This window comes from Halichoerus grypus, chromosome 6, assembly GCF_964656455.1.
Source record: "Halichoerus grypus chromosome 6, mHalGry1.hap1.1, whole genome shotgun sequence".
NCBI classification, from domain to species: Eukaryota; Metazoa; Chordata; class Mammalia; order Carnivora; family Phocidae; genus Halichoerus; species Halichoerus grypus.
Window position 1 is genome coordinate 66,333,187 of NC_135717.1, and position 14,711 is coordinate 66,347,897.

At 38.5% G+C, this 14,711-nt stretch overlaps 1 protein-coding gene across 1 annotated transcript in view; it reads right to left on the reverse strand.

The window, feature by feature from the left end:
• PTCHD3 (patched domain containing 3) overlaps positions 1-8,276 on the reverse strand; it is an 18,741-nt gene extending 10,465 nt beyond the window's left edge. The window contains 3 exon segments of the mRNA XM_036088822.2: positions 5,428-5,549; positions 6,715-7,054; positions 7,056-8,276. Of these exon segments, the coding sequence (XP_035944715.2) occupies positions 5,428-5,549; positions 6,715-7,054; positions 7,056-7,783 (1,190 nt within the window). The 5' untranslated portion in view covers positions 7,784-8,276.
• Positions 8,277-14,711: the final 6,435 nt, after the last annotated feature.

Genomic DNA, 14,711 nt, shown 5'->3' on the forward strand with positions numbered 1-14,711 from the left:
CAATAACAGCAAAAATCACAAGGTATACAAAGAAAGAGGAAAGTGGCTCAAAATATGTATGAAACAAAATAAATCAGCAGAAATAATCCTTGAGTAAAGACAGAGATAGGCCTTACTAAACAAACACTATAAACACTGTTCTAAATATGCTGACAGAGCTAAAGGAGAGCACTGATAAGGAAATTAAAAAAATAATGTTTGAATTTATAATAATAAATTAAAATAATGTTATGTTTAAGATTTGTTTATTTGAGAGAGAGCAAGAGCATGAGTGGGGGGGAAGGGCAGAGCACAGAGCCTGCTGTGGGGCTCAATTTCACCACCCATGAGATCATGACCTGAGCTGAAACCAAGAGTCAGACACTTACCCAACTGAGCCACCCAGGTGCCACCATATTTGTGTGTTTTTGAAGTTAAGCTGGTATCAATTTAATGTAGGTTGTTTAAAATTTAGAATTACATGAATCTCCATGGTAAGAAAATCTCACAAAATCATTGCCAAAGGAAATGACAAGAGAATCAAACAGCTCACTAGAAAAATTGAAACTAAACATTCAAGAGGCATAATGGATGAAATGAGGGACAAAAAGCTATAAGATACACAGAATGCAAATAGCCAAATAGCGGAAGTCTTTCCTTGTCAGCAGTTACTTTTTTTTTTAATTTTTTATTGTTATGTTAATCACCATACATTACATCATTACTTTTTGATGTAGTGTTCCATGATTCATTGTTTGTGCATCACACCCAGTGCTCCATGCAGAACGTGCCCTCTTTAATACCCATCACCAGGCTAACCCATCCTCCCACCCCCCTCCCCTCTAGAACCCTCAGTTTGTTTTTCAGAGTCCATCGTCTCTCATGGTTCATCTCCCCCTCCAATTTCCACCCCGTCAGCAGTTACTTTAAATGTAAATGTATTAAACTCTCCAGTCAAAACGTAGAGATTGACAAAATGGATAAAATAACATGATTCAACTATCTGCTATCTACAAGAGACTGACTTTAGATCCAAAGATATAAAAATAAATTCAAAAAAAAAAAAAAATAAATAAATAAAAGAGATCATGTGAGGTCAAGATATAAACAAATTGAAAGTTAAAGGATGGAGAAAGGTATTTCATACGAATAGTAACCAAAGGACAGCAGGGGTGGATATACTAATATAAGACAAAATAGATTTTATTTTAAAAATGGTTAAAAGAGACAAAGAAGGACATTATATATTGATAAAAAGGCCAATTCATCAAGAAGATATAAAAACTACAAACATACATGCACCACCAATAGAGACCCAGAATACATGAAGCAAATTTTGACAGACTTGTAGAGAGAAATAGGTAGCTCTACAGTAATAGTTGGAGAATTCAGTATACCATTTTCAATAATAAATAAAACACCTGGCAAATAATCTATAAGGAAACATAAGAAATGGACAACACTATAAATCAGTTAGACCTTACAGAGATATATACAACACTCAACCAAATGATAGCAGAATATACATTATTCTCAAGTGCACGTGAAACATTCTCTGGAATAGATCATATGCTAGGTTACAAAATATGTCTGAAAATGTAAAAATATTGAAATTACACAAAGTATCTTTTCAACCAACAATGGAATGAAGCTCCAAATCAATAATAGAGGGAAAACTGGATAATTCAAAATATATGGAAATTAAACAACTAATGGGCCAAAGAATAAATCACACAGGAAATTAGAAAATACTTAGCAACAAATGAAAAGAAATACACAGTATACCATATCATAACTTACTGCATGTAGCAACACCAGTGCTCACAGATAAATTTATACTACATTAAAAAAAGAAAAAAGATCTTAAATCACCTTATGGCGATTTCTAGACATTCTGTAGAAATAGAAACAAAACAAAACCCAAAGCTAACAGAAGGAAGGAAATGAAAAGATTAAAATAGAGAAAAATAAAACTGAAAATAGAAAAACAAAGGAGAATCAACAAAAGTAAAAGGTGGTTATATAAAAAAATCAACAAATTGACAAACCTTTATCTAGAGTGACAAAGAAAAAAGATCCAAATAACTAAATCAGATATGAAAGTGAAGGCATTACTACTGATTTTAGAGAAATAGAAAGGATTATAAAAAATACTATAAACAACTTACACCAACAAATTAGATAACCTAGATGAAATGCACAAATTTCTAGAAACACACAAATGACCTAAACTGACTCAAGATGAAATGGAAAATCTCAACAGACATGTAACAAGTAAAAAGATTGAATCAGTAATCAAAAACCTCCCGACAAAGAAAAGTCCAAGACCAAATCATTTCACTGGTGAATTTTACTAAACACGTAAAGAAGAATTAACACCAATCCTTCTCAAATCCTGCCAAAAAATTGAAAAGGAAGGAACACTTCTTAACTCATTCTATGAGGCCACATTACACTAATACCAATGCAAACAAAGACTACAAGAAGACTACAGATCAACATCTCTTGTGAATATGGATGCAGATGTCCTTAATAAAATTCTAGCGAACCCAATTCAATAGAACATTAAGAGGATTATACATCATGACCAAGTGGGATTTATCCCAGGAATGCAAGAGTGGTTCAACATGGGAAAATCAATCAATGTAATATACCACACTAATAGAGCAAAGGATAAAAAGCACATGATCATCTCAATAGATGCAGAAAAGGCATCTGACAAGATCTAATACCCATTTATGATAAAAAAAAAAAAAACCTCAAGAAACAAGGAATAGAAATGAACTTCCTCAAAATGATAGGGGCATTTATGAAAACTGCATAGCTAACATTATACTCAATAGTGAAAGACTGAAAGAGTTCCCTCTAAAATCAGGAACAAGATAAAGATGCCCATTTTCACCAATGGCATTCAACATTGAAGTAGAAGTGCTAGCCAGAGCAATTAGATAAGAAATAGAAATAAAAGGAATTCAAAATGGAAATGAAGAAGGTAACTATTCCTTTTTACATGATTACATGATTCTATATCTGAAAATTCCAAAGAATCCACAATAAAACTAATAGAGTTAATAAACAAATTGAACAAAGCAAGATACAAGATCAACACACAAAAATCAGTTGTGTTTCTATTTGTGTGCAATCAACAATCCAAAAATGAAATGAAGAAAGCAATTCCATTTAAATAGTGTCTAAAATAATAAAATACTTAGAAATAAATTTAAACAAGGAAGTGAAAGACTAAAAATTACAAAAATTTGGTAAAAGAAACTAAAGAAGACCTAAATTAATGGAAAGAAATCCTTAGTTCATGGGGAGGAAGACAGTATTGTTAAAATGTCAGTCACACCTAAAACAACCCATAGATTCAACACAATCTTCATTACAAAATTCCAATTGGCCTTTTTTTTCTTAAGAAATGGAAAACCCAACCCTCAAATTCATATGGAATTGCAAGGATCCCTGGATATCCCTGAAAAAGAAGAAAAGAACTGGAGGACTGTGATTTCCAGATTTCAAAACTCACAACAAAGCTACAGCAATCAAAACAGTGTGGTACTGGCAAATCAACAGACTTGTAAGCTAATGGAATAGAATTGAGAGTCCAGAAATAAACCCATACATCTACAGCCAATTGATTCTTGACAAGGATGCCAAATCCAACCAACTTGGAAAGAACAGTCTTTTCAACACATGGTACTTGGACAACTGGATTTCCATATGTGCAAGAATGAATTCCATATGTGAGTAGAATGACCTCTACTCACACCATATACAAAAATGAACTAAAAACTGATCAACAACTTAAATATAAGAGCTAAAACCATAAAACTCTTAGAAGGAAACACAGGGAAAATGTGCATGACCTTGGACTTGTCAATGGATTCATAGATGTAACACCAAAAGCATAACTAACAAAAGAAAAATGATGAAAGATAAATTGGATTTCATCAAAATTAAAAACTCCTGTGCATTAAAGACATTATCAAAAAAGTGAAGAGACAGTACACGGAGTGGGAGGAAATATTTACAAATCATGTATCCTTTTTTTTTTTTTTTTTTTTGAGGAAGAGAGAAAGAGAGAGATAGCAAGAGCATGAGCAGGGGGGAGGGGCGGGGGGGGAGAGAAAATCTTAAGTAGGCTCCACACCCAGCACTAAGCCTGATGAGGGGCTCGATCTCACAACCCTGAGATCATGAGCTGAGCTGAAACCAAGAGTTGGGATGCTCAACCAACTGAGCCACACAGGCACCCCTACAAATTATATATCTGATAAGGGTTTAATATCCAAAATACACAAAGTACTCATTAACAACAGGACTCAACAACCAAAAGACAAACAACCCGATTAAAAAATGGGCAAAGGACTTGCATAGACACCTCTCCAAAGAAGATAGGCAAATGGCCAATAAGCACATGAAAAGATACTGAACATCATCAGTAATTAGGGAATTGTAAATCAAGCCACACTTTGCCACTACTAAGATGGCTATAATCAATAAAACAAAAAGTAACAAGTGTTGGTGAGGATGTGCAGAAACTGGAACCCTTATACATTGCTGGTAGGATATAAAATGGGGTAGCCTCTGTGGCAAGCAGTTTGGCTGTTCATCAAAGAATTATCATACAACTCACCAATTCAACTCTTAGGTATATACTGAAAGGAATTGAAAACAGAAGCTCAAACAAATATTTGTACACCAGGGTTCATTGCAGCATTATTTACAATAGCCAAAAGGGGGAAACATTCCAAGTGCCCATCAACAGATAAGTGGATAAACAGTGCGGTTTATACACGATGAAATATGAGCCAGTCATAAAAAGGAATGAAGTTTTGATACATGCTACGTCATAGTTGAACCTTGAAAACATTGTGCTAAGTGAAATGAGCCAGTGACAAAAGAACAAATATTGTACGATTCCACTTATATGAAATCTCTAGAATAGGCAAATTCATAGGGATAGAAAGTAGATGAAGGTTAACCGGGACTGGGGCCATGGAAAGTTACTGCCAAATGCTTATACAAATTCTGTTTGGGGTGATGGAAAATGTTTAGAAACAGATAGTTGTGACGGTTGCACGTTGAATCTAATTCAACGGTTGACAGTGTGAACCTAATTAATGCCACTGAATAGTACACTGAAAAATGATTGAAATGACATATTTTATATCTTTTATATGTATTTCATCACACGCAAATAATTTTTTTTTTAAAGATTTTATTTATTTGACAGAGAGAGACACAGCGAGAGAGGGAACACAAGCAGGGGAAGTGGGAGAGGGAGAAGCAGGCTTCCCGCCGAGCAGGGAGCCCGACGCGGGGCTCGATCCCAGGACCCCGGAATCATGACCCGAGCCGAAGGCAGATGCTTAACCGACTGAGCCGCCCAGGCGCCCCCGCAAATAATTTTTAAAAAGAGTTAAACAACCAGTAAAGCTGTGTTACCTGTAGCATGATGTGATTGCAAATAATATGATTAGAACGTATGCCAAGTGGAACAAAGGGATCACGGTTTTAGAAGTTGCTTCAAATTCCAGTTGTCTGGAAAGTGATGTGAAATAGACCACCTGCCACAAAAATATACACAAGTAAATAACTTTTCACTCCAATATCTGTGTGTGTTACAAACACTACTGAAACACTATAGCTTATTCATTGAAACAACAGGTTAAAATTTAGTAAAAGATCAAAATATGTGAACTATGACTTTAGAATAAAGAAGGCAACATAGATTTGCTTCTTCCCACAAATCCTTGGCATGCTTTCTGAAGTTTCTTGCAAAAACCCAAAGTTTAAAACTCCTGACTATACAAAATCTGAGTTCTGTATAAGACCGTGAAGTCATTAACAGCCACAGAAAAGTGTTGCTTTTTCTAAATTTTATTAGGTTGTTGCCTTTTACTATTTTAATTGCATTGATATTTCAGAAAGCTCTAGCATTCAAAGGCTTTTTCCAGTAGTTGTCTCACTTTGACCAGGCTTATTCACAAGTACTAGTAGGCTTGCTGGCCCAATGTTACAGAATAGTTAGCATGTGCCTGGCACTGTGCGATCACTTACCCGGAAAATGCTAAGCTAGTTCTCTTTTCAAAAACACCATGGAAGTTCTGCTTAAAGGGTTTTTTTTATTTTTTTATTTTTTATTTTATTTTATTTTTTTTTAAGATTTTATTTATTTATGTATTAGAGAGCGAGAGAGAGAGAAACAGCATGAAAGGGGAGAAGGTCAGAGGGAGAAGCAGGCTCGCCGCTGAGCTGGGAGCCCGATGTGGGACTCGATCCCGGGACTCCAGGATCATGACCTGAGCCGAAGGCAGTCACTTAACCAACTGAGCCACCCAGGCGCCCTATTTTTTATTTTTTATTTCAGTGAACTCCAAACAAGTTTTAGGGGGCTCCCCCAAACAGCAGAGACTTTAACTAAAAGTAGGAATTTCAAAGTCATTTGACTAGGAAACCTGATGATCAATGTCTGTACGGAACAGACCTACCTTGAGGATGTAGGATTTGTGTTTTCCACCAGAACATTACTAAGGATTTAAGATTTGTGGCAACCTTTGATGTGTGAGATTAAGGACTCTGGATTAAGTACCAAATAGAGTAGAGCACTCCCAGCTTCAAGCCAAGGACTCCATCAAATAATCAGGGAGTGCTACTGCTATGATCCTTGGAAAGTGTCCTTATTCCTCCCACCTTCTCCTGGCCTCCCTATCAAGCCCAGCCACCAGGTACCTGGATCTTCTTCAGGGCCAGACTCGTTTTCATGTTGCTAAACTGGTTCAGGAAATGGATCAACCACATCTTGCTAAGCTCGTTGACCTCTCCATCCTCCGTCTTCAGGCAGTACAGAAGCCGCATGGCTTTGGCCTTCACGAGTAACTGGTTCATTCCCATCCTCTTGCCTAAAAGGGTTCCCCCAATGGTGCCGGCCAGGTAGATGGGCTGACCCATTTGGTTGAAGATTGGGAAGGTGATGTGTCTCAGGTCGAGGTTCTTGTTCATCTGCCAGGCAGCCAGGAGTGGGTTGGAGGCCACGCAGGGGCCCTGGTTCTTAGCGCACACCTGGCTAGCGGATCTGGGCTCCGTTTTCCTCTGTCACATACAGATCCTGTACCACATCGTCCAATTTACCAATTTCCTCTAGGATTTCTTGTTCCAGCAGTGAGGCAGTGTTGGAGACCGCCAGAATACAAGCGAAGTTGACTTCGGTGCTCTTCCTGGAGATGGAGAAGAGGTAAGAGTCGTTGGTGGTGAAATGTCCCTGCACAAAGCGCCGCTCAGCCTTGGCCCGGCTCCCTATGGGGGTGTACTGCTCCTCAAGGTTTTCTTCTACATCCGTGGGCAAGTAAATCAAGCCAGTGCCCAGAACGGCCGTCAGCACCATGGGCAGCAGCAGGAAGATCCAGGGGTGCGAGCCCACCTCCCACCCCAGCCTTCCGAAGGCGCGGGAGAGGGGCGCCTCTAGGCAGTTGGTGCGGCAGCGGGGTCTCTCCGACAACCGATTTTCCGACCTGGGAGCCTGCGGACTTGAACGCCCCTGCACTGACCCTGACTGGGAATGGGACGCCCCAAGGGACTGCGTGCTCTGCCCCGAAGCCCAGTTCAGCTCGGGTTCCCGTCCTTGACTTGACTCCAAGAGCTGCTCTGAGTCCTGCTTGGAGGCGGGGAGCGGCTCTGCCCGCGGGCCTGCCTCCACCTCCGACGGCCTCCCGGAGTCTGGCCCAGGCCCGGCCTCGGGTTCCCGCCCCGCCTCCACCTCGGGCCAGGCCTCCCGCACCACCTTGGAAGGCCTAAAGCTCATTTCTGGGAAGGAAAGGCAACGTTCTCAAACTGGACAGCGGATGAGACTGCAGCTACTGGGCGCTCCGAGCGCCCAACTCCACCCCCACCCAACGGCTTCCTGGAGAAACTCTAAGGGAGTCCGTTTGAGTTCCGGCTGCCTGCGCCCGGAGCCGGGAGGCTTCGTTGGGGAGCACCTGTTTGTTTGTTTTTAAAGATTTTATGTATTTGACAGAGAGAGACACTGCGAGAGAGGGAACACAAGCAGGGGGAGTGGGAGAGGGAGAAGCAGGCTTCCCGCAGAGCGGGGAGTCCGATGCGGGGCTCGATCCCAGAACCCTGGGATCATGACCTGAGCCGAAGGCAGATGCCCAACCGCTGAGCCACCCAGGTGCCCCAAGAGAGTACGTGTTTTGACCCATAGCCTCACTAGCCCCAAATTTGTCTGGGGTGTGCCTGTGCTCTCGGGAGTTTAGTTAACACAGAAACACTTTTTTTTTTTTTTAAAGACTTTATTTATTTATTTGACAGAGAGACACAGCGAGAGAGGGAACACAAGAGGGGGAGCGGGAGAGGGAGAAGCAGGCTTCCCGCCGGGCAGGGAGCCTGACATGGGGCTTGATCCCAAGAGCCTGGGATCATGACCTGAGCCAAAGGAAGACGCTTAATGACTGAGCCACCCACCCCGTTTTCTATTTTAAAAGTTAGGATAAATGGGACCGAGGATTCCTCTTCTCCTTTATCTGCATGTTGCAAGTCCTAGTTATAGCTACATCTGGAGTTTATCCTTGGTGTGCTATAAATCTAGTGGTACCTGTATCACATTTAAATGGAGGAACTGATCTGGGAATTCCATTTGTTAAACCATATCTACATTATGGAGAGAAATGGCTCAGCTGGTTTCCTAAACATTTAGGATGAAATGTTAGAGGGAGGGTGTTCACAAGTATTCTGTATTGTACAAAACCAAACACAGGGCCTCTTACTACCCATCTTTATGGTATTTCTTTAGAACAGCATCAGCATGTTTGTTTTTTTTTAATCTCAAAACACAACATTCAAAACACAAAATTTCTACAATTGCTCATAAATCAGCCACTGTGAAGTACTAAATTCTATAGAAAAATATGTACCTCAAGGTTTGATTTTATCGAGTTTCTTCATTCTAGTTCATTGATTCTAGATTATGTACTTTTACTAATCTAGTTATCTAGATTACTAATGTTTGTGTGGGTTTAGAATGTCAATAAAAAATACCACTAATAGTTGTTCCCCACCAGTTTTTCTGTATTATTCCATAAAAGGAATTTGGCACTTTTAAAATGAGCTCATCTGCCATATTTGAGTTGTGAAACCCTTTCATATTGGTTTCAGAGCTCTAGACTAATCCAAGTGCAGCTATAACATGGCCTAGAAGTCACATGTCTTAAGTGACAAGTCTCTTAAGTTTCTTCCTTTCAATTCAGACAACCCTCTGGCCTTAATCTGAGAATGGTGTCTACTTTGTCAGGATAGGATTCTCCATACTTTATAAGATGCCTTCTGGATGAGAAGGGGGTGGGTATTGGGAATTCAAGAATATAGTTTAGAACTTAAAATTTTATCTAGTCTACTTATCCATCTTCAGTCTAGATAAAATGAAGCAGGCAAAACATTACCTTTTCTTTATCTCTTATATGTAGATTCCATTTTCTTCTGTTCCCCAGTCCTTCTCAAGCATGTCCAATTTTTTCCCTCTTCCCCCTGTTTCTCCTTTTCTAAGTCCCATTCTCTCAGGTTAGCCAAACTGAGTTTGGTATAAGTAAAGGGCAGTTGCCCATTATTTTTTTATTTCTTATTTAAAATTTTTTTGACATTATTATTTATAGGATGCTTCTCTTTTAACTCTGTATTTCAGTTACTTGATAATCTGTTTCTGACACTTAAGTATGAGCTCCTCAGAGACAAGGACTGCATCTTGTTCATCCCTGTGTTTGATACTCAGAGGACACTCTAATGTTAGTCATAACTTAGGTGGTCCTGCTTGTCTTTCCACAGCTCTAGAAATGATGTAATTCAAATATGGCCGACATAATGGCTGAAATACATTCTGTAGGTCCTGCAGGGACTGCTCAGATGTCTGTGTTGCAACTGAGACACCAGGTATTTTTTTGCGTCTTTTCATCTGCCCTATCTTAAGCTTTTTTCCTTTTCCTTTCTTCCTTTTTGGAATTAAAACAGTATAGCCGTTCCTCCTAACTCGTATAATAATCTGTCACAGAGCGTTATGAAGTCACTCAGTTTTCCTTTTCTAGATTGAAATCTAAAGATTTAATAAAATGATTGGCCATTGAGAAGAGGCTCTAAAACTGAAATATGAATAATTAAGAAAGAAACTGAAGAAAGGACAGCAGCAAGAATTGATCATGAATGTAGTGATGGCGAAGAAACTTTTTTTTTTTTTTTTGAGAGAGAGAATGAGAGAGAGAAGAAGCAGAAAAAGAGGGAGAGAGAATCCCAAGTACGCTCCATGCCCAGTGCAGAGCCTGACTTGGGACTCCATCTCACAACCCTGAGATCATGACCTGAACCGAAATCAAGAGTAGACACTTAACTGGCTGAGTTACCCAGGTGCCCCAAGAAGCATATTGTTAAAATGCATGTACATATAATGAATGGTAGGGTGGTAGGTAGGCTTTTATATTAGTGGTCCCCAATGAATCATGGCTCCCAGTATTTATGACTTTTCATAGTTCCCTCGCACATTGACTCTGGGTTTAGCCATGTGACTTACTTGGTTCAGTGGGACATTAGCAACTGTGACACAAGCAGAAGGTTGATAAGTACTTGTGCATTTGGGATTTGACTTCTTGGAAGCAAGAGAACTTAGGTTTTTATGGACTTGGGGTTCACAATGCTGATGGTAAAACTCTTTGAAGTAGTTACTTTATCATTGACCTTCATTAAATTCCTTTTTATATAATAAGGTGAATTTCTCATTTTTTATAGTATAGCGATGCCCAAAAACATGGCTCAGGAAATAGCAGAAGACAAGCTAGAGAATGCTTGAGAGAAAGAAAAATTAAGATTTCCTTAAAGGAATTGTTGGAATTTGGGAGAGCACATTAGACAGAACAGGAAAGGGGAGATCTTGAAGGCCACACTCAACGTACAGAAAGGAAAACACAGCAACAATAACCAGACTTGACAGCTTACTGAGTAGGACTTTAAAGGGGGAGGGGGTAATTAAAAATTAATAGGTTGGAGAGAGTGACTAGAGTCTTAAAAAATGTAACAGAGGAAACCAGACTAATGCTCCCAGAGCGAGCACAAATCCAGGGGATACCTGACTAACTGCAGGTGCCCTTGGGGATGTTCCCTTGAAGAACAGGAGAGCTAGTCACAGTGGTTACAAAAAATCTGAATAGACTTTTAAGTCTAGAATGTGGACAATTAGATTAGAATCTTTCACATATTATTAATTCGGTCTCAAAGTGATGAAGTTATTTAGGTAAAGATTTTTGTATGTCCTGAGCCCTAGGGGACCAAGAATTTCTAGAGTTAAATCTTCTCAAAAGAGAAGCACAGGAAAGAGGAGAAATACTACAAGGAACCAGGGGCGACCAAAGTGATTGACTCTGGGCTTGAAGTCCATTGGGAGAGTATGAATTTATCCAATGGAGGTGAAGGTGGGCAAGATTCGGTAAACAGTGGGTGATTTGATCATTCAGTAACTCCTTGGCTTTATACTTCTGTCTTATGGGAGCCTTCCCAAAACAAAAATAGAAGACTATGTTAGCAAACCAAATGTCTGAGCCCTAAATCAAGGGGAAATAATAAAGGGAGAGCACTCAGTCCCACCAAACAAGGCTGCTTACAGGTTTTTTGAGAAGGAAAGGGATCACTCTGAGGGGCAGGATAACATTTATAAAACTAAGGGAACCTTCTTTAAAAGAGTAGAGGAAATGTAGCCCGGAAGACCAGGTAGTCTTTGTCGTGGATCTCCGCCACAGAAAGCAATGTGAGAAAGGGAAGATCTTCTGCATCCCATTGAAGTGAAGTAAGTTCTTAAGAGTAGAGAAAATCCAAAAGCTGAAAAAGGTTAGTTTTGGTGGGGAGAGAACATGGCAGAAGTATTGATCCTTGCTAGACCCCAAGGGGCATAGCCTTTAGGAGCATGAATAACAGATTCCGTTCAGGAATCTACTGAGGATGACTCTTATCGCTGAAATGGATATGGGGACCTCAGAGGAAAGTGCCCTAAGACACAAGTTCTAGGGCCCACATAAATTCTGCTCAAACAGGACTAGACAGAATCCACATTCAATCCAGGAGTACATGGTCTACACGGGCAGTGGAAATTAAGCGGTTTTGGATATTTTTCAAGAAATTATGGCATCCTAGTTAAAAGTATGGATGGACTTTGAGGCTAATGTGCCTGGGTTCACATCCCAGCTCTACCTCTTACTACCTGTGTGATTTTGGGCAAGTTACTTAACCTCTCTCTGTCACATTTTCCACTTGTCAAATGCAGAAGATAATACCTTGCTACTGGGGTTCTTAGGATTAAATTATTTAATACATGTGAAATTATGTAAAACATGAAATTCAATAAGGGCTATTATTATTAGAAATATTTTCACCATTGAGTGGGATTTTTTGTTTGTTTTAGTTTTGTACCTTTATGAAGGTAAGGAAAGTTTGCTACGAAGTTGTTTTTTCATGAATGAGTTAAATTTTTATCAAATCATGTGTGTTAATCTATTGGGAAGAACATATGGAGTCTCTCCTTCATCTATGTATGTGGCAAATGGTATTATTATTGTTTTTTAATCTTGGAAAAAAGTGCTTGAAAACCCTAAATGTCAGAATATAATGCGGATTCCATTTACTAAAGTTTATATAGCATTACTGCATTCATGTTGAGGTGAGATTGGCCTCTAATTTTCTTTTATTGTCCAATTTGGTTAACAAGCCTTATAAGGGTAATTTTCTCTCTTTTTCTATTCTCTGCAAAAGTTTATATAAGATAGAAATAACCTGTTTCTTTTTTCCCGCTCTTTTTCTTTATTTTGTTTTTCCATCACGGTAAGTGTACTCTTTAATCCCCATCACCTGTTTCACCCATCCCCCCAACCCCCCTCCCCACTGGTAACCATCAGTTTATTCTCATAGTTAAGACTCTGTTTCTTAGTTTCTCTCTCTCTCTCTCTCTTTTTTTCCTTTGCTGGTTTGTTTTGTTTCTAAAATTCTACCTGTGAGTGAAATCAGATGGTATTTGTATTTCTCTGACTGACTTATTTTGCTTTGCTTAGCATTATACTCTCTAGCTCCAGCCATGCCATTGCAAATGGCAAGATTTCATTCCTTTTTATAACTGAATAATATTCCATTATGTGTGTGTGTGTGTGTGTGTGTGTGTGTGTACTCATACCACTTCTTTATCCATTCATCTGTTGATGGACATTGGGCTGCTTCCGTATTTTGGCTGTTGTAAATAATGCTGCAATAAACATAGGAACGCATGTATCCTTTTGAATTAGTGTTTTTGTATTTTTGGGGAAATACCCAGTAGTACAATTACTGGATCAAAGGGTAGTTCTATTGTTTCACCATTGATTATGATGTTGACTGTGGATTTTTCATATAAGTTCTTTATTATATTGAGGTATGTTCCCTGTAGACCTACTTAACAGAGAGTTTTTATCATGCATGGATGTTGTACTTTGTTGAATGGTTTTTCTGCATCTATCGAAATGATCATATGGTTTTTATTCTTTCTCTCAGTGATGTGACATATGAGGTTGATTGTTTTGGGACTATTGAACCACGCTTGCATCTTGGGAATAAATCCCACTCGATTGTGGTGTATGATTTTTTTATTAACACACTGTTGGATTCAGTTTGCTAATATTTTGTTGAGGACTTTTGCATCTATATTCATGAGAGATATTGGCCTGTGTTCTCTTTTTTGTAGTGTTTTTGTCTGGTTTTGGTATCAGGGTGATACTGGCCTCATCAGAATGATTTTGGAAGTTTTCCTTCCCTTTCTATTTTTTGAAATAGTTTGAGAAGAATAGGTATTAACTCTTTTTTAAATGTTCGGTAGAATTTGCCTGTGAAGCTGTCTTGTCCTGGACTTTTGTTTTTTGGGAGTTTTTTGATTATTGATTCAATTTCACTGCTGGTAATTGGTCTGTTCAAATTAACTATTTCTTCTTGTTTTAGTTTTGATAATTTATATGTTTCTAGGAATTTATCTATTTCTTCTAGATTGTTGAATTTGTTGGCATATAGGTTTTCATAATATTCTGTTAAAATTATTTGTATTTCTGTGGTGTTGGTTGTTATTTCTCCTCTTTCATTAGTGATTTTGTTTATTTGGGTTTTCTCTCTCTCTTTCTTTTTCTTTTCTTTCTTTTTTTTTGATGAGTCTGGCTAGAGGTTTATCAATTTTGTTGATCTTTTCAAAGAATCAGCTGCTGGTTTCATTGACCTGTTCTTTTGTGTTTTTTTTAGTTTCTATATCATTTATTTCTATTCTAATTTTTATTATTTCCTTCCTTTTGCTGGGTTTGAATGTTGTTGGTCTTATTTTTCTAGCTCCTTTAGGTAAAAGTTAGATTGTTTATTTCAGATTTTTTCTTGTCCTTGGGGCAGGCCTGTATTGCTATAAGCTTTCCTCTTAGAACCACTTTTGCTGCATCCCAAAGATTTTGGACCATTGTGTTTTGATTTTCATTCGTTTCTATGAAATTTTTAATTTCTTCTTTTATTTCTTGGTTGACCCATTCATTGTTTACTAGCGTGTAATTTGACCTCCATGTATTTGTGCTCTTTCCAGACTTTTTCTTCTGGTTGGTTTCTAGTTTCATAACATTGTGGTCAGAAAAGATGCATGGTCTGACTTCAATTTTTTTGAATTTGTTGAGACTTGTTTTGTGGCCTAATACGTGATCTATTCTGGAGAA